The sequence below is a fragment of the Syngnathus scovelli genome, chromosome 13 (assembly GCF_024217435.2).
Source record: "Syngnathus scovelli strain Florida chromosome 13, RoL_Ssco_1.2, whole genome shotgun sequence".
Lineage (NCBI taxonomy): Eukaryota > Metazoa > Chordata > Actinopteri > Syngnathiformes > Syngnathidae > Syngnathus > Syngnathus scovelli.
Genome location: NC_090859.1, coordinates 1,613,253 through 1,632,113, shown reverse-complemented (window position 1 = coordinate 1,632,113; position 18,861 = coordinate 1,613,253). Strand labels below are relative to the sequence as shown.

Here is an 18,861-nt window from a genome sequence, read left to right as displayed (position 1 = left end):
AAGTGGACCTCAGTGCGCACGGAGCTTAATTTAGTCCGATCGCGCAACCGCAGCGCGCCGGGCGCTCACTGTCGCATTGCTTTAAGAGCATCATTGTGTTCCGAGTTGGAAGATGACACTGCTCTCGAGCCATGCCCATCTGAAGCAGTTCCTGATCCCGTTCGACTTGTCTATTTCCCTGGCACGATCCTAGTCTTTTTTCTCTAAAACTTTCGCCATGCTGGCTAAAACCTTTGCTAATTAGGCAAATGAGTAGGCAAATTATGTGATGAAAGTAGCGCCAAAATGCTGCCCAAAATAAGGCGGCTGTTGTCGCAATACTGCTGCCAGCCCCCCCCCCACCCCCATATATAAACAATTTTCTCAACAGATCTACACAATTCACGAAAATGATACTCCGACGGAAAAAAACACGGAAATCCGCGGATCCGCGGAAGATTCTCATTCCTGAAAATAAGTCCTTATATAAACATAAAATGTAAATGGGGTTAAATAATATTCAAGTGATCTACCTGTGTTTTGTACAAAAAAAAACTCAACTGAAGTGAAAAGTGGGCACTCTTACTTGATCCAAGACTCCTCATCATCCAGGTCCCTGAAGAACTGATGCAGGCGGTGAGACTCGTTGAGTTTTCCATGGCGGCTGGCCGCCATGTTCTGTATTTTGATGAAACGACTATTGACTGCACCACGCTTGTCCTTCACTTGAGAGGTATCAAATGCATTGCTGACCATCAGACTGTCAGCCTGCCCATTCAGATCCTTCAGACGATCCTGAGAAGAGATCGACATTAGGCATGTACAAGACCTTGAATTAAAAATACTGAAAAACCTGAACATTTTATATTGATTTACTAGAATGGTCTATCAAAATTCAACTACAAACCAAAACTACAACTTTTCACTTTCACTGTACATGTCCTGGAGTCTAAAAACTGGGATAAAACATTTTTATTTACAGTGGCGTGCAAAGGTTTGGGCAGCCTTGTTAATTATCATGATTATCCTTTATAAATCATTAATTGTTTGGATAAAAAAATCAATTAAATATATCCTATAGGGAAAAACACAAGTGATATTTGAGAATTGAAATGAAGTTTAGATGATTTATAGAAAGTGCGCAATAATTGGTTAAACATAATTGGATCATAGATTACTGTTTGAGCTAATCATGACAGTCTACTTTAGAGCAGGCTGGGTCACAGGTGGCGAGGCCACCTGTTAGGATGGGTTTGGAGTCTGTTAAAGTTAACTAGCGCTAGGCTAGACTCGCAAAAGAACCGATACTTCCGGCAACAATTTGATACCAACACGCAAAAAATACGTCGATACCTGCTTTTTGTGGTACAGTCAGAACCGAACATTTAACTTTTCACTCTGCGAGCTCTGTCGATTCTTGCTGGAACTGAAGGGGGCAGTGTACTGAATAACAAGAAAACCTTCGATCTTTCATAACAATGGCTTCAGCAAGTGGGAGTGGAAATCCAATACGCCGGCTTGTTGAGAAGCCAGGTTGCTCAAAGAGTCATGTGTGGAAATATTTTGCATTCAAGGCTGATGCAACCAGAGCAATTATAGATTCGTCCGTTTACTATCACTGTTGTGCCACGTTACGTTATAAATAAGTTAACCCGAATATGCCTACATGCCATCATTTCGGCTTGAGTCAGCTGGGGCGATACGGTTACCAAACATATTTAATGTCAAACACACAGAAAGTGCGTAGACAAAGGCTCAAATATGCAAAATTACGTTTGGGCACATGTTGAGGGTGCGTGCACGAGGCTTCTTGGCTATAGCAGATGGATTAGTGATTCTAAACATAAGAGCATTCCGTTGTTTTGTTGTTTTTTACCAATTAGTGTCGAGAATCGTGGAAAATCACAGGTATTTGTATCATGTACTGAAATTCTGGTATTGGCGCAACATAGCTCTTTGTATAGACTAGAGCAGGGGTGTCCAAACTTTTTTTAGTGAGGGCCAAATACAGAAAAATAAACAAAGGGCCACACACTAGAGGTGACATACTGACACATGAATACTGTGTATTGTGAAGAACATTGCACTCAGTGGGAGCAGTGATGCTGTCCTTTGGATTGAAGGATGGCTGACATGTCAGGAGAAAGTTTGGTGGTTGAAACACGAAGGACTTCACAGAGATGGCTATCAGTTATTCTGGTTCTCAGTCTGCTTTTGTTCTGATTGAACAGAGAAAATGTTTGTTCACATATGTATGTCGAGCCGAACAGGCTCATCATTCTTTTTGCATGGCGTCTCATCAGAGGAAACTTGGCATTATCCAAACTCTGATAGAATTCGGGGAGGAGGAGAAGCTGATGCTGACTCTTCAGAGAATCATCACATTGAATATCAATCAGCTCTAACTGCAGACTCTCTTCCACTTCTTCTGCATCCACCAAGAAGGGGGTCGAGAACAGCTTGATTTGTTTTTCAATGGCAGAAAAATCTTGGAAACGCTAGTTGAATTCCGTCATGAGAGAGGAAATCACAGACACATATTTCTCCTTTTTAGCAGAAAGGTCGGCGTTTGGAAAAGCAGACTTGATTTCAGACAGCGCAGGGAAGTGTGCAGCATTAAAGCCTCGTAGTTGTGTCTCAAACAGGCGGAGCTTTACGCAGAAGGCTTTCATGTGCGCAAGCAGGTGTGGCACCAGCTGTTCTTTGCCTTGTAGGTTCTTGTTCAGTGTATTCAGATGATGTGTAAGATCAACAAAAAATGCCAGGTCTGCCAGCCACAGAGGGTCACTTAACTCATGAAGAGGTCGGCCCTTCTCTTTTAAAAACTGGTCGATTTCTGATCTCAGCGAAAAAAAAACGCTGCAGCAGAGAGCCGCGGCTGAGCCAGCGCACATCAGAGTGGTAGAGTACATCCCCGTATTCAGCATCCACATCAGATAGGAAAGCCTGAAATTCTCTGTGGTACAGTCCTCTCGCTCGAATTACGTTGACAGTTTTTACGACAGTGTTCATCACATCGCCCAACTGGACAGTCTTGGCACACAGTGCTTCTTGGTGGATTATACAGTGCATCCTAACAGCCTCTCCTCCGCTCTCTTTTACCTTGGCGCACACTAACGATGCCATTCCTTTGCGCTCGCCAGTCATGGCCGGAGCTCCGTCCATTGTTACTCCACAGAGCTTGTCCCATTTAAGCCCCATCTTTTCAACTGCCTCTGACACAGCTTCAAAAATATATTTTCCCGTCGTTGTGCCTTTTAGGCTCATCATATCAAGCAGCTCCTCCGTACAGCAAAAATTATCATCTACTCCCCGCAAAAAAATTAACAGTCTCATCGCATGCTATTGAGTAAAAATCAAAAGCACAAGCCTTGTCTTTCAGCTGGAGTTTCACGTTAGCTGACAAGTTCTCAATTCTCCGCACCACTGTGTTTCTGGATAAGCTCACATTGTTGAAATCCGGCACTTTTTCTGGGCACATTACTTCTGTCACTTTGATGAGGCACTGCTTTATGAAAACACCGTCTGAAAACGGTTTGCCGTGCTGGGCAATAAGTTTAGCGACTTCATAACTTGCTCTTGTGGAGTTTTCCTGTGTTTTGTTGGCACGAAAAAAAAACTGCTGTTGAGCTTGCAGGCTAGCTGCCATTTGCTTAACTTTCTGTGCTCGTTCAGCACCGGTGTACGATGTGTAGCCCTGATGTTTGGTCTCATAGTGCCGACGGACATTATACTCTTTCATCACAGCAACATCTTCATTACAAATCAAACATACACACTTTCCGTTAATTTCTTTGAAGAACTACTCATTTTCCCACCGTGTTTGAAATCTTCTACACTCAATTGCTATTTTGCATTTCTTTGGTGCAGCCATTTCTGGTGACTAGCGGTAAAAGTTTTTCTTTGCTTGATTTCGTTTGTTTGGCGGGCTCCATCTAGTGTTGAAACTGAGAAGTGCAACAGAGTTGAGCTCAAGCTTCTTGTGCGGGCCATATTCAATTATGATTTCAGAATTTGCTGCGGGCCAACAAAAACTGGACCGCGGGCCACCGTAGTTTGGACACCCCTGGACTAGAGCGTCACAATTTGAATAGTGCTACAGCAAACAGTGACACACTTTCTACTGAGGTAGTAGACAAGTCCAGTTACTCGTTTCTAACCGGTCTCACTGATGGTATGGTGCTTGCTCCTAATAATATATGTTGCCAAATATTACGTATGTAAAACGTAATGTTCTCTGATTGGTTCATCGGGTCTACATATTACGCCAGTATATTACGTTTCTGTGTGGCAGAAGCCACACAAAACAACTTTACAGATTTGGAATTTGGTCCACACAAAAGGTGCACCTTATTAAAAGGCGCACCTTAATTTTTAGAGAAAATTATAGGCTTTTAAGTGCGCCTTATGGTGCAGAAAATACGGTAGCTAATTACCCTCTCCCTTTTTTCTTTAAAGTTCTACATGTTATAGGTCACTTTAAAAACTTTGTATGCAAGAATACTCATCATTGACTATAATGACGCAGGATCCCATCAAGTATTCCCGTCAACTTACTTTTATTTTATTAATGGGGAGGTAAGACTCCCGGCCACCTCTCCACTTAAAATCAAGTCTATAGAGCAAGGGTCGGGAACCTATGGCTTGTGAGCCAGATATGGCTCTTTTGGTGACCTTGTATGGGCTCGCGGACAAATCTGACATTTGTTTATACAATTGAAGTCATAAATAATTTTGTTATATTATCAAAGTAAAAATAGACCCACTGAAATCAAAATGTTAAATTGGCTTTCAAAATATAAAATATGATCACGTTTGCAATCCATCCCATCTGTTTTCTACCGCTGAAATCCACAGTTGCGTCCTATCAGCCAATCCCAGCTGCCTTTCGGTGTACAGAAGGGTGACGCCAGGTCAGACAAAAAAAAAAAAAAAAAAAAAAAAGAGTGATTTTTATTCGACAATACGGTGCCTACAGGGTCGTGAGAGGTAAAATTCCAGCCGCTTTATTTAAAATGTCAGCTAGCTAACTGGTGTGTGCCAGGCAAGCAAGAAAGATGGCGAAGAGATAAAAAGATGACGATTACCGAACATTTCTGAGTGAGTGGACCGTAGAATTCACATTTGTAGAGAGAGAGGAGGCTCTGCTATGTGCCTCATATGCAATGACAAAATTGCATCAATGAAACGCTCCAATATCAAGCGCCACTTTGAGACACGACATGCTACACTTGCGACCAAATACCCAGCTGGGGACAACAGAAAGAAAGCGTGTGACGAACTCTAGAGGAAGGTACAAGCTAGTCAACAGTAACTCCGTGTATGGCCCAGACAGGGTGACTTTAATTCAGCTAGTTTTGCTGGCGTATTAGCAATTGTGAGGAACGGAAAGCCATTCACGGATGGCAAGTATTTCAAAACATTTATGCTTGATGTGGCTAATGAACTTTTTGACGACTTCACGGATAAAGAAGAAGATACTCAAACGGATATAGAGAAATGCCTCTTTCAGCAAGAACCGTTCACGATCGGGCCATTATGACTGATGAGAGCCTCAACGCCTGCATGAAGCTCAACCGCACCGCATAGCAACCAGACTACAAAGCTATCAGCAAAACCATGCAGCCCCAGAAGTCTCATTAATGGTGATTTTTTTTTTTCTAGGCTTCAATTTTAAAACGTTATTAAAAAGAATACATTACTACACTGAAAAAATGGTTGGTCTTAATTAAAATACATGCATTGTATTTAGCCTATCGTTTTTTTTAAATGGTGTTGCTCTCACGGTAAATTCTTTTTAAAAAATGGGCATTGATGGCTATGTCCGCCAAAAAGGTTCCCGACCCCTGCCATAGAGCATTGTAGTGGTTAACTCTGACCACTTGATGACAGAGTTGCTCTTGCTGGCTCATAGAGAGGTGACGTAAACTGTAAGCCTATCCCACATATGAGAAAGATGGAGAATGTAGTTGTAGATTTATGGAAGAAGAAGTCAGAGAGTGAGAGAAAATGGTGAAACGGAAGCGATCGGCTTTCAAGTAGCTTACAATTGAGCAAACTATTGCTCTTCGTGATAGTGGTATAGCAAAACGATGGAGCGAATTTAGAGGAGATGCCTGTGAGTACGCGACAGATACGGAAGTCCGCATCACAAGCCACCATCAGTCTTACTCCATGTGTGCTTTGTGCCACAGGTCGAATGAATCCCTGTTATCTGACGAGTATTCTGATGCAGGATACAGTGACGCACGAATACATCCCTTCAAAATAGCAACACACGGACACGCATTTTGAGCACCAACACAAACATCTCTGTAAATAGCCCAAAATTTGTAAATAGGTTATCAAATGTGAAAATGTTGCTGTTTGCGCACGTTATCAAATATGTAAATACATGTTTTTGCCATCAAAAACATTTTTTTTGTCATCTTTTATAGAAGGGAAGGGCTGTTGAGCTGTTTGAGATGTCACTAAACCAAAAAGTGTTACTGTCAGAGTTGCAATTGTGCAGAAAATATCTTGCACAAAAACCTCATTTTCTCCTTATTTTGTTTGAGATTACTGATTTGAGTGAAACCCAGCTATTTTCAAATGGTGATAACTAAAGAACGGTATAAGTTAGAATCACACTTTCTTTTTCAAATTAAAGAAGGTACAATCTTTCATTTGGTAGCACCAGTGTATATATAGCCATAGCAGACAATATTCTGCAGGCCTTACAAAATGAGTGAATGCTCAAAATTGGCTGGGATTTTAGGGGTTATTTTTTCTGAAAATGCTTGGCATTCAAAGAGTTAATGATGAACCTATATTGTACAGCTAGAGTTTGTAATCATCTATTACACTTTATTTACTACGTGTCCATGCCTGCCTGTCTATGCAACAACCAACCTCATGAGCAGAAATGTCAGCCTCCAACAACTGGTGTTTTTTCAGCAGGTTGTTGACTGAGGCCAGATCTTTCCCATAGTCCTCTGAAGCAAGAAGTGCTTCCACCTAAAAAGCACAATGTGTCAGTCATTTTCTAATCTGTAAAAGCGTTTCTACAGCCTATGGTATGGAGGTAATCACCTCAGAGAGCCAGAAGTCAAAGTCTTTGATGCCTGTGTTAAAGTTCTGTTGTTTATTGGCTTCTTTGAGTTTTTGGCTCTTTTCAGCAGATTTGTTGACAAGGAACTGCCATTGCTCATCCAAGGCACCAAGGCGTACCTAAAGAGAAAAAAAGCTTTTTGAAGACTGACAACATAAAATGCAGACATAAATAAATATCTTAATTAGGGATATCCTTGTCACACTTTTTGAACAACCTTGGTTTTTAAGGCTCAGATGATAATGAGCGGATCCAAAACCTTGGCTACACAATCAAATAACCCGCATACAAATTCTCTCAAATAACCTAAAATATCAAGAGGTATGTCACTAGAGTTACCACCACCAGAGTGAGAATGTGCGAGCATATAAATAATGCATCCACTTGTGAGTGCTTTGAGTATATTATAGAAAAGCGCTACTATAAAAACCGAGTGCTTTATAGTTATTAGTGTGAAGGCGAAGGCTTTTACACTTATGTTATTCTACACCATTCACTATATTCTTTTTCTGTTTTATTCTCCTCACGTTTTTGTTCTGCTACTACTTCCACATAATTCATCCAATTCACTTCATTCCACTTTTGACGTATTCCTAATATTCATGCAAAGAGTGCTTGCATTTTTCCCATTTTCAAAATGTTCTGTTTTTGTAAAATTCGCAAATTTAACGCAAAATTACCCCCATTCATTCTTAATGGGACATTAACATTTCACATTTACATCGTTCCCGTTTGAAATTTACATCATTCAGCTCATTCAAATCACATTGGAGAGGATTGTCAACATTCCCAAGATTGCCACGTTTCATAAATTTCACATTTTTGGAAAACTTGCGCAGCATTTCAAAAATTTCCTTTTTCCCTTCTAATTTCTACATTTTATAACCAATTCAACCCGTTCCAACTTCAAACTGTTCATTTTATGCCTACCTATTCCAAAACTTCACACAATTAAAAAAATTCACATTTTCACTTTCAAAATTCACGCAAGATTCTGCAAAATTTTGTTTTTCCCTTCTAATTTCTCAATTTTTCAACCGATTCAACCCGTTCCAACTTTTAACTAAAGTTAAAAGACTAAACTTATGCCTACCTATTCCACAACTCCCCACTTACCCAAAAATCAAAATTTTCAACTTTAATATTTATGCCAAATTTTACAAAATTTAGTTTTCCCCTTCTAATTCCTACATTATTATATCGATTCAACCTGTTCCAACTTTAAACATAAAGTTCTGTACGTAGCATTTCCCAAGTATTTATCCAGCTTTTGCGCCTTCACATGCAATTTCTCCAGAAATTGCAAATTCTAGTTACAAAGCACTAAGCACGTGGAGCACTATGCTTATTTTTTTTTTGTTTCTTGTAACCACTAGTGCTGTTGTAAAAATACAAATTACCCCATTGGTGGGATAATGAACATTTTATTTAAAGTGCCAAGACGGTAACAATACATAATGTTCCATTATTTAACATTTATCAGCTAGTTACTTTAAATTATATAGCTTTAAAGCACAACATTGCTTTTTCAAGATCAACTCATCTTTATATATACATGTATTAAAATGGTGTCATTTAAAAAAAAAAAAACCACATTAAAAGTTGTTAACATTACTATAACACAATTTAGATGAAAGTACACAGACAGTAATAAATACCTTGACTGCATCCTCACTGCCAGCACAGGCACCTCTCTGGATGAGTGTGTCACCAGTATCTATGACCCCACGGATTCGGTCAGCATTGGCATGAAGCTCCGCCTCAAATGCTTGGTGCTTCTGATGTTTACTCTACAGTCATTGGGGGGGAGGGGGCATGTCAGGTATGCATGTGTAGCTACCTAATATCCATAACATCTTGTCAATGGAAAAATTATTAATATCAATATAGCATATATTGGTCACATAAAGTACTCACAAAAAGTTGAGGACATTTGGTGTATGAGTGAAATTTCGTATGAACTTAAAATGTATTTTTTAAGGGGGAATTTGACCTAAACTTTTGAAAGACATTGGTTACTATCCAGTTTTTCATTACTTTTGCAGAATTTGATGTTCTCCAACATCGACTGAATGATCTCTTTGTATCCCTGTGGAACCTGCTGATAACACAATGACGTAAGATCAGTGGTTACTTCCACCCGAAAACATGCTGTTTAAAGCCTCTGAATGGGGTCTTACTCTTGCTGAACTGTTCGGTGCAGTCTTTTCTCTGTGAAGATGACTGTTTATAAAAACTATTCTAAATAAAGCAATAAATGGATCATTGATTGTTCGAAACACGTGCATTATGTTCTTCAGCTCTTGTCAGAGAACAGAGAGTAATCCAAAAAGCACAGAAACATTGAATTCAGATTAAATTTGACTGGAAAGGTTATAGTGCATTTTAGATTTAGAAGTTTCACCCAAAGGTAAGAATATCAACAACTTTTTATGAGTGGGTACCGTATTTTTCGAACTAAAAGTCGCTCCGGAGTACAAGTCGCATCAGCCATAAAATGCACAATATAGAGGAAAAAAACATATATAAGTTGCACCGGAGTTTAAGTCGCATTTTGGGGGAAATATATTTGATAAAATCCAACACCAAGAACAGACATGAACCAGCAACAATAGGCTAACGATACGGTATGCTAACGTGAGAAACACAAACTAGGAGCTGAGAACGGCCTGATGTAACATTAACAGTTATTCAAATAACTATAACATAAATAACACATTTATCAAACCATCTGTGTCACTTAAAATCATCAAATCCATTGATCGAATTTGTCATCCTTTCTGTAAACAACGCCGCTTGTGCGGCACGCCGCTTGTGCGGCACGCTGCTGACGTCGGACTCGTCGTCAGTTGCAGTTCAAATTATTCCACAGGCCGATATAACAATATATCAACTATATATCAAATAACAATAATATAAACAACAATTTTATAAAACCATCCTTGTCGCACCAAATCTTTAAATCCATCGGAATCTTTGTCTTGTGTCACTTAAAAAACAACAACACACAGCTGTTGATGCTGGAAGGAACTAAGTGCGCCGCTGACGTCAGACTAGATATATCAAATAAATGTAATTTAAAGAACAATTTTATCGGACCATCCGTGACACTCTAAACAATTAAATCCATCGGAATATTCATCTTCTGTGTCAAAAAAAATACCACACACACAACTGTTGATGCCGGAACTACGTGCGGTGCTGACGTCAGACTAGATATATCAAGTAAATGTAATATGAACAACAATTTTAACGAACCATCCGTGTCACTCCAAATCATTAAATCCCTCGGAATATTCATCTTCTGTGTAAAAAAAAAACCCCAAAAAACAGCTGTTGATTCCGGACCTACGTGCGCCGCTGACGTCAGCCTCGTGGTCAGCCTCGTCGTCAGTTGCGGCTCCAATTATTCCACAGATCCACATATATAACTATATTGTAGCGTTACCAAAGTACCAGGCAAAACGTGGGTGTGGTAACCAGCTCTTTATTTCACAAAACAAGAGCTCAACATATGAGCCAACACAGCCCTGGTTCGCTCTCCCCCCCACCCCCTGCTTACTTCATGGCCTCGCTAGAAAATTGGAAACTATTGAAGTCTAACAACATACATGTTGCTACTCTAAATAAACTATATGTCAAATAACTATAACATAAATAAGTTTATCGAACCATCTGTGTCACTCCAAATCATTAAATCTCCTGACTCCGGAAGTCAGTGAATGGAACTCATTGTCAGTGAGGCTCCAATTATTCCACAGCCATAGTGCGCCCTCATGCGGTTTAAAGTGAAAATAACATGTGAAGTGATCAATTATACTAGTAATTAAGTAATGTGTGATCAAGTAAAAATTTGAGAAAAATTTCACATACAAGTCACGTATAAGTCGCCCCCCCCACCCAAACTATGAAAAAAAAAAAAAAAAAACGCAACTTATAGTCCGAAAAATACGGTATGTCTACTAAAATTATACATATAAAAATGTGAGCCCAAGTGTACAAAACTGGTATGAACACAGACAGACAGACACAGACAGAGCGTGTGCACACGCACACGCAAACACACGCACGCACGCACGCACGCACGCACGCACGCACGCACGCACGCACGCACGCACGCACGCACGCACGCACGCACGCACGCACGCACGCACGCACACACACACAACTTTTAAGTAAAAGCTACTTTTTCTACATTTCTATAAAAAGATTTGTATTATTATTATACATCATATGAACAAAGGAAGATGGCGGTTAGTAAACTAACAGAACTAACAGTACTCACACTTACCAGAAGCTTGGATAGCTATAAAGAAAGCAAAAGACATTAGGAGAGAATGTCAGATAGTAGAGTGCGTTTGGCTATGAATAGACAAATGATGAATTATGTATGATAAAATACAATTTGACATCTATGAAAGAAAATAGTGTTATGTCCCCTTCCTTATTCCTTCTTTTTGTCACGCTTAAATGTTTTAGAGAAAATTCAGGACAACATGAGAATTGGTAATTATTCGGTCACTTACAACAAAAGGTACAGATATTAGGAGAGTAACGGTTTTGAACCGTACTGGAAATTCGAAGTTGAAAGTACTTTGGTTCAACTACTCGTTCTGTTATCCTGAACCTCAGTTTGGCCGCACTCATCATAATTACGAGGAGCACTTGAATGCAGCATAACCTCACACGCAAGATGACACCAATCACGGACAAACCAGAACAGCACCCCCAGCCACATTCGGGTCGGTCGTTCTGGAGATATTTTGGATTTCCGATTGAGACGACAGGATTTTGGTCGCGTTGTTAAATGAATGAAAGTTATTTGTCGTTTGTGTTTAATGAAACTGTCTGTGGGAGAGAAAGCTAACACGTCTAACATGCATACGCCCATATGAGGAGATATCACACTATCGCACTGAGCTTTAGCAGCCCGGCAGAGCAGTGACACCACAACAGCAGTCAAACATTTACAATGGCTTCAAACTGAAACTTAGTCCAAAATCAGAGCGAGCAAAAAAAAAAAATAAAAAAATAATGCAATATGTACTTGTTATTAAAAGATAAGACAATTTACTGTTTTGGTATTTAAATAAGAAACACACATGATTTGCCACATAAAATGACGTGGCCATCAAGATCTTTGACACCCGTGCTCTAGGTCAGGGGTCCCCAACCCCCGGTCCGCGGACCACTTGGTACCAGGCCGTCAAGCCGCACAGGAAAAAGAAATGTATATATATATATTTTTTTTTATCGACGATCAATTCATTCTGGTCAAGTCGGTCGTCCAGGTCACGTGACATGTTTCCCCAGTCGAGCCTGCAAAGCTAGCAAAAATGAGTAAGAATTTATTTTGAAAAATATAAAAAATTTGGCAACCCTCTCCTAATTACATTCGTCACCGTGTCTCTTGACACAAGATGCTCGCTTCGGTCACATGACATGTCACCCCAGTCGAGCCCACGAGGCAAGCAAAAATGAGCAAGAAACAGAGAAGTTTGGAAAGCTTCTTCGGAAAGGGGAAAAAGCCCAATGAGGAGACTGAAGAAGAGGCTACCATTTCTAAGAAAAGGAAAGCTACATTTAAAAGAACATTTCTGAAATCCTACTCAAAATATGGATTTATTGACACAGGTGACTCTGACGCGCCAAGCGCACTCGGCATATGTGGCGCCAGGCTAGCTAACGAGGCAATGAAGCCTTCAAAACTGCTTCAACACATGTAGACCAAGCATCCTGCATTAAAAGGCAAACCTTAACCACTTCGGGTGTCATTGTCTCTGATTACGCCTAGATGGGACCGGCTCGTTTCTGAGAAACAAGCTCGGTGCTCCCAATAATTCAACGTAATGGTGAGTTTTATTTTTACGTGGTTTATATTTGTTTTTATGCCAGTCATAAATGATACATTTTATTTCATTGTATTTATACATTTATTATAAATGTATTCTTTATTTATATAGATTTATTATTTATTCATATAAAGGCCGGTTCGCAAAAATATTTCTGACGTGTAGCCGGTCCGTGGAGCAAAAAAGGTTGGGGACCACTGCTCTAGGTGAGCATTGGGTGGTGTGCGTAGAACTTTGAGGGGAGGGGTAATTTTGCTATTTTGGAATGAGGCTGTAACATAACATGGATAAAGTGAAGCACTGTGAATATTTTCAAATCTCACTGTATTTGATAACCAATTAAGTAAATGGTGTCAGTAGGGGGGTTAAAAATTTACCTGAATGTTGGTAGGGTCCTTATAGGATTCATCAGTCGCAGTTTGCAGTTTCTCACTGATCCAAGCTTCTATTTCATCCACATCTCGGCTGAACTGCTGCAGGGTTTGGGATTCACCTAGCTTTGAACGCTTTTCGATCATCTGGGTTTTCAGTCGACGCCACCTTTCAAAGTATCAGTTCTTTAGAGTTTGGAATTGGGTTTTTTAGTTTGTCTTGTGCTTTCACACGGCACTGCTAGCTGCTAGCTACAAGCAACGAGTGTCTGGCTGGCAATTATGGCAACAGCAAGCAGTCCAACGTCTGATTCTTGCTTTCTTTTCTTATTTTCTCTCAATGTTGCAGACATAGGCTAGTTTGCAATTCAACTCTTTATTCTAAAGGAAGAGGATGAACCTTAAATGTACTTTGAGGTCTTTTATCAATCACTGTCCAGATAAAAAATAAGACAGCCTTCCTTATAATGCACTTAAGAGTTGTGTTCCCACAACATAAACAGCCATAATTGGTATTCTAAGTTGATTTTTCTTTTTATGTAATGGGAAACATGTTTACAAAGTAACATCTATTTATATAGATTTTCTTTTTGATCCGAAATCATATCCGAGCTGTAGCTAGTCATGTTTACCAGCACCAGAGTTTGAATGTTTGAGCGTACAAGTAATGCATCTACTGAGTGCTTTAAGTATACTGTAGAAAAGCACAATATAAATCCAATATATTAGTAGTAGTGGTAGTAGTGGTAGTAGTAGTAGTAGTAGTAGTAGTAGTAGTCGTCGTAGTAGAAGTAGTAGTAGTAGTAGTAGTCGTAGTAGTAGTACAACCTGTCAAGAACTTCATTGCGTCGAATGAAGATCTCAGGTTTGGCGTAATGGTCAGCTCCAATTAGTTGATTGGCAAACGATTGCAGAGCAGCAATTTTCTCTTCCTGTGGATCCAGACAATTTCAGATTTACAGGACAAAAGACAATCATTGACAAAGGTTACAAAATGTGTATGAAAGTTCACCTGCACATTAATAGCTTTATCAAAGTCTTCATGCTTTTTGATTAGTGCCTCTACACTATCAAGGGAGTCTCCCTTGTCATCGCTTGCAAGGAAGGCTTCACGAGCTGCCATCCAATTCTCAGCCTGTTCACAGTCCCTGCTAAAGAGCTGCAAGTCAAATGCAGAAAATCGTCAATAAATGATGTAAACTAAACTGCCGGTAGTGGAGACAAAAGTGTTTATTTTATAAACAAGCAATCTTTTTTCAACATTTACCTGGAACTCCAGGCACTGGTCCAGCATCATGCGACGCTGTACCCAGGCCTTTTCCAGGTCAGCTCGTTCCAAGTCTAAAGCCTCGAGTCTTTGTTTGATCTCGGGACTTGCATAATGGCCTTGCACTAGCAGCTGCTGTCCAAATTGCTCAAAGGCCTGGAAAGTACCAATACGAGCATCTATCTCCGTGCGATGTTCCTGGAGAAATAAAGAGAAGCAAAGGGGGAAAAATAAGGAACATTTTATGTTGAAGAAATCTTTACAAAATCAATCACGTTTAATTCACCTGATGCCTTTCAAGAAGAGCTTCAGCTCCAGTCACATCCTTGGCTAACTCCTCAGAAGAAACAAGTCCACGGATACCATTAATCCAGGACATGAGGTCTCTGCATATAAGTGCAATAGAACTTCAGAAAATTATCACTTCAAGAACAAGGTCAAATTTCCATCAACTCAAAAGACTGCTTGTCAGTTTTATTCCTGCAACTTTTGCTGATTTATAAAATGTTTTGTCGATGTACCGTTTTGGTAGAGATATTGAGGTACTTTATGCAGGTATAGTATCGAAAAAAAGTAAAAAACGTTGAGTTTTTGATTCTTATACTTAAGAAAAAACCCATCAGATTTGTTCAATCATATTTTAAATGATAACTGATTTTACAGCGTTTCTGGCCCTTCCGCACGCATAGTGTTTTAATCCAAAGTCAAAACTGACATCATTGATTGCTCGACCAACAAGAATTTGGTCGGACAAGGGCTCGTCGCCCAGTCATCCGACGAACTGATCCACAGACGTCAACCTTAATAGACATTGTGTACAAGTCTCTAAATCTGGCACGCAACTCACACAAGCAGATGTAAACGATCGTGGCAGAGCTCAGAGACGGAGCAGAAAAAAAAGCCGTAAATTGGTTCCTAAGTAGACACTTTAAAATCCCAAGGCTCCGATTTGTATCTTGAAAAGTTTGTTTGTTTTGCTTTTTGAGTGTTGTTTGCGATTTTTTTTTTTTTTTGAAGCTGGAGTTCATCAATATAGATAAAGTAAAACACAAAAGACTTCGATTACACACAAAGAAAATGCTCTTCTCACCTGAAATCAGATAAAAAGCGTTGCAGATCATGTGAATTTCCGAGTTTGTCTTTTCGCTGGTCAGCGCGTCCCACGAGGCTGCTCCAGGCAGCGTTGAGCTCAGTACACTTCTCCTGAATGTCATCCACTGCTTCTGGGTGGGACTGTATTAGACGTTGCGCTGTCTCTCCAAGGGAGTTCACCTGTGAAATAAAAGAAGGAAGAGCCTTACGCCTAATTCACACTGACTGTGGAAAGGCTGCATTGCCAAGTCCATATAGAAGACAACAGACCATTCTCCATACAGACCATTTTCTATACCGCTTGTCCCCACGGGGGTCGCGGGCGTGCTGGAGCCTATCCCAGCAGTCATCGGGCAGTAGGCGACCCTAACCCTGAACCGGTTGCCAGCCGATCACAGGGCACACAGACGAACAACCATCTGCACTTGCACTCACACCTCGGGGCAATTTGGAGTGCTCAATTGGCCTACCAAGCATGTTTTTGGGATGTGGAAGGAAACCGGAGTGCCCGCAGAAAACCCATGTGGGCACGAGGAGAACATGCAAACTCCACACAGGGAGGTGTGGTCGGAGGTGGAATTGAACCGGCACCCTCCTAACTGTGAGGCGGACGTGCTCACCAGTACGCAACCGCACTGCCCGGGAACACTGCTTGAAAAACTAAATTTGACCAGGCACTTCTTTGATGTTGGGGGATGGTGCAATGATTTATATGGATCGATGCATCCAACAACGGAACATTTTGATCTCGCCACTTCGACATCCTTGAGTTGTTTGGACTACAAAACTCTCTCAGCGTAATAAACATGGCGGATTCGTAATGAACATGTCAGGGGTGTCAAAACTCCAGTCCTCAGGGGCCGAATCCCTACATGTTTTCCAAGTTTCCCTCGTTAAACACACCTGATTCAATTGATCAGGCTCCTGCAGAACGTGAGGATGAACTGGTCATTTGAATTAGGTGTGTTTAACGAGGGAAACTTGGAAAACACGTAGGGATTCGTCGAGGAAAGGAGTTTGACACCCCAGTGCCATGTTTATTACCCGGATTTCCGTTTGGCAACAACCATTACATTGTTTGTTTTGTACCGCCCCAACGGATCAGAATCAGAATCAGCTTTATTGGCCAAGTTTGTGTATGCCAAACAAGGAATTTGACTCCGGTTGATCTCAGCCTCTGTACAACATTTAAGTGACTAACAACATTTAAGTGACTAACAACATTCAGGTTACTAACAACATTTTAAGTGGCAAGAGCAGGATGTTATTGCCTAGTGATGTCTCTGAGACTCTATGAGTGGTGTGAGTTCATCAGCGAGACAGTGATGTGATGTAATAGATAAAAACACGTAATAGAAAACAGAGAAATTTGAATAGAGTAAAATAGCCACCCAAAACAATCAAAATTATCTCTGCAGAACCTGGAGGGATATATTATACTTCTCTACACTCTCTACACTCCTGGAGACTCCAAATACACAAGAAAATGGTTTTAAAGCAGAAAAGTCAATTTTCCATGATATGTGTCCTTTAAATGTTCGACAAGCTCTGCAGTTAGCTGAAATGGAAGGTCTGTATATTGTAGATATGAGGTATGCATTAATAATAAAAAACGGGGCGGCTCGGTGGGGCTGGTTAGCCACGTCAGCCTCACAGTTAGGAGGGTGCGGGTTTGATTCCACCTCCAACCCTGTGTAGTGTTTGCATGTTTTCTCCAGGTTCTCCGGTTTCCTCCCACATCCCAAAAACATGCTTGGTAGCACTCCAAATTGCCCTAGGGTGTGCATGCGAGGGTGAGGGTGATGTGAGGGTAGGAGCGTAGAACAACCGGTAAATTGAGAGCTTTGCCTGTTGGCTCAGCTCTCTCTTCACCACGATGGATCGGTACAGAGTCTGCATTACAGCCGACGCTGCACCGATCCGTCTGTCGATCTCAGGCTCCATCCTGCCTTCGTTCGTGAACAAGACCCCAAGATACTTGAATTCCTCCACTCGGGGCAGGATCTCAGAAGGCATTCCACCCTTTTCCTCCATGAGTTGTCACCTTATCGTGGTGGAGGGGTTTGCGTGTCCTAATGATTCTAGGAGCCATGTTGTCTGGGGCTTCATGCCCCTGGCAGGGTCACCCATGGCAAAAGGGTCCGAGGTGAGAGGCCAGACAAAGTACGGCTCACAAGAACCCCTTATGATGTGTACAATAAATGGACTTTGTTTTCCCTCGCCCAGACGCAGGCCCCTGGGCGTGGGAGGAGTTGGGTGAGGCCATGGAGAATGACCTCCGGACGGCTTCGAGGAAATTCTGGTCCACCATCCGGCGTCTCAGGAAGGGAAGCAGTGCACCATCAACAACGTTTACAGTGGAGATGGCGTGCTGCTGACCTCGACTCGGGATGTCGTGAGTCGGTGGGGAGAATACTTCGAAGACCTCCTCAATTCCGCCGACACGCCTTGGGCGTGCTGGAGCCCATCCCAGCGATCATTGGGCAGTAGGCGGGGGACACCCTGAACCGGTTCCCAGTCGATCGCAGGGCACAGAGACGAACAACCATCCGCACTCGCACTCACACCTAGGGGCAATTTGGAGTGCTCAATCGGCCTATCGAGCATGTTTTTGGGATGTGGGAGGAAACCAGAGTGCCCGGAGGAAACCCAAAAATACATAACTACTGATTAATTTGATGAACGATTAGTGGTCAGTAAATCGATTGATTGTTGCATGTTCAATATATAGATTAAATAATCCCAAATAATATTGATGCATTAAACAGATACCCTTATATGGTTGGGTCAAATTGAACATGAATTTAACTATTTTTACAACCTGATTACATGTGCTGTTACATCAATGCAAATTCACGCAGGTACTGAATGTGCTAGTTTGTGCCAAACTAATGCATTTGACGTAACCATGGGGGTGAGCACACGGAAATTGATGTTTTTGCTTTCTTGCGTCACATCACGACAGTCAATAAGTGTCAACAATTGTACAAAACAGCTCGCTTCCAACTCTAGGACCGACCCAAAAAGGAGCATTCTTTGAGGATCACCCACAATCAATCACTGTTGGATGTGGTGAGGCGCCACGTTTGGAAAATACCAGAATCAAAGTCATGAGGAATCATTTACAATTAAGTCTGATTCACGAACATATTCACATGCACTTTTGTTCCGTGCGAGGAAAAATGCCGTGCGGTCATGTGTCATAAATCT

General features: G+C 41.1%; 1 protein-coding gene across 8 annotated transcripts in view; it reads right to left on the bottom strand.

Moving 5' to 3' along the window:
* The window catches only part of sptan1 (spectrin alpha, non-erythrocytic 1), a 100,649-nt gene that overhangs the window by 18,347 nt on the left and 63,441 nt on the right, over positions 1-18,861 (bottom strand). For 3 of the 8 annotated variants that reach the window (XM_049738608.2, XM_049738605.2, XM_049738611.2), the window contains 11 exons: positions 15,650-15,831; positions 14,846-14,945; positions 14,560-14,757; positions 14,305-14,451; positions 14,121-14,224; positions 13,299-13,461; positions 11,355-11,375; positions 8,728-8,859; positions 7,051-7,188; positions 6,871-6,975; positions 566-774 (listed from right to left, as the gene is read on the bottom strand). In XM_049738608.2, coding sequence (XP_049594565.1) covers positions 566-774; positions 6,871-6,975; positions 7,051-7,188; positions 8,728-8,859; positions 11,355-11,375; positions 13,299-13,461; positions 14,121-14,224; positions 14,305-14,451; positions 14,560-14,757; positions 14,846-14,945; positions 15,650-15,831 — 1,499 coding nt within the window. The remainder of the gene's footprint in view (positions 1-565; positions 775-6,870; positions 6,976-7,050; positions 7,189-8,727; positions 8,860-11,354; positions 11,376-13,298; positions 13,462-14,120; positions 14,225-14,304; positions 14,452-14,559; positions 14,758-14,845; positions 14,946-15,649; positions 15,832-18,861) is intronic. The other 5 variants (XM_049738610.2, XM_049738607.2, XM_049738613.2 and 2 more) reach the window with 2 other exon arrangements.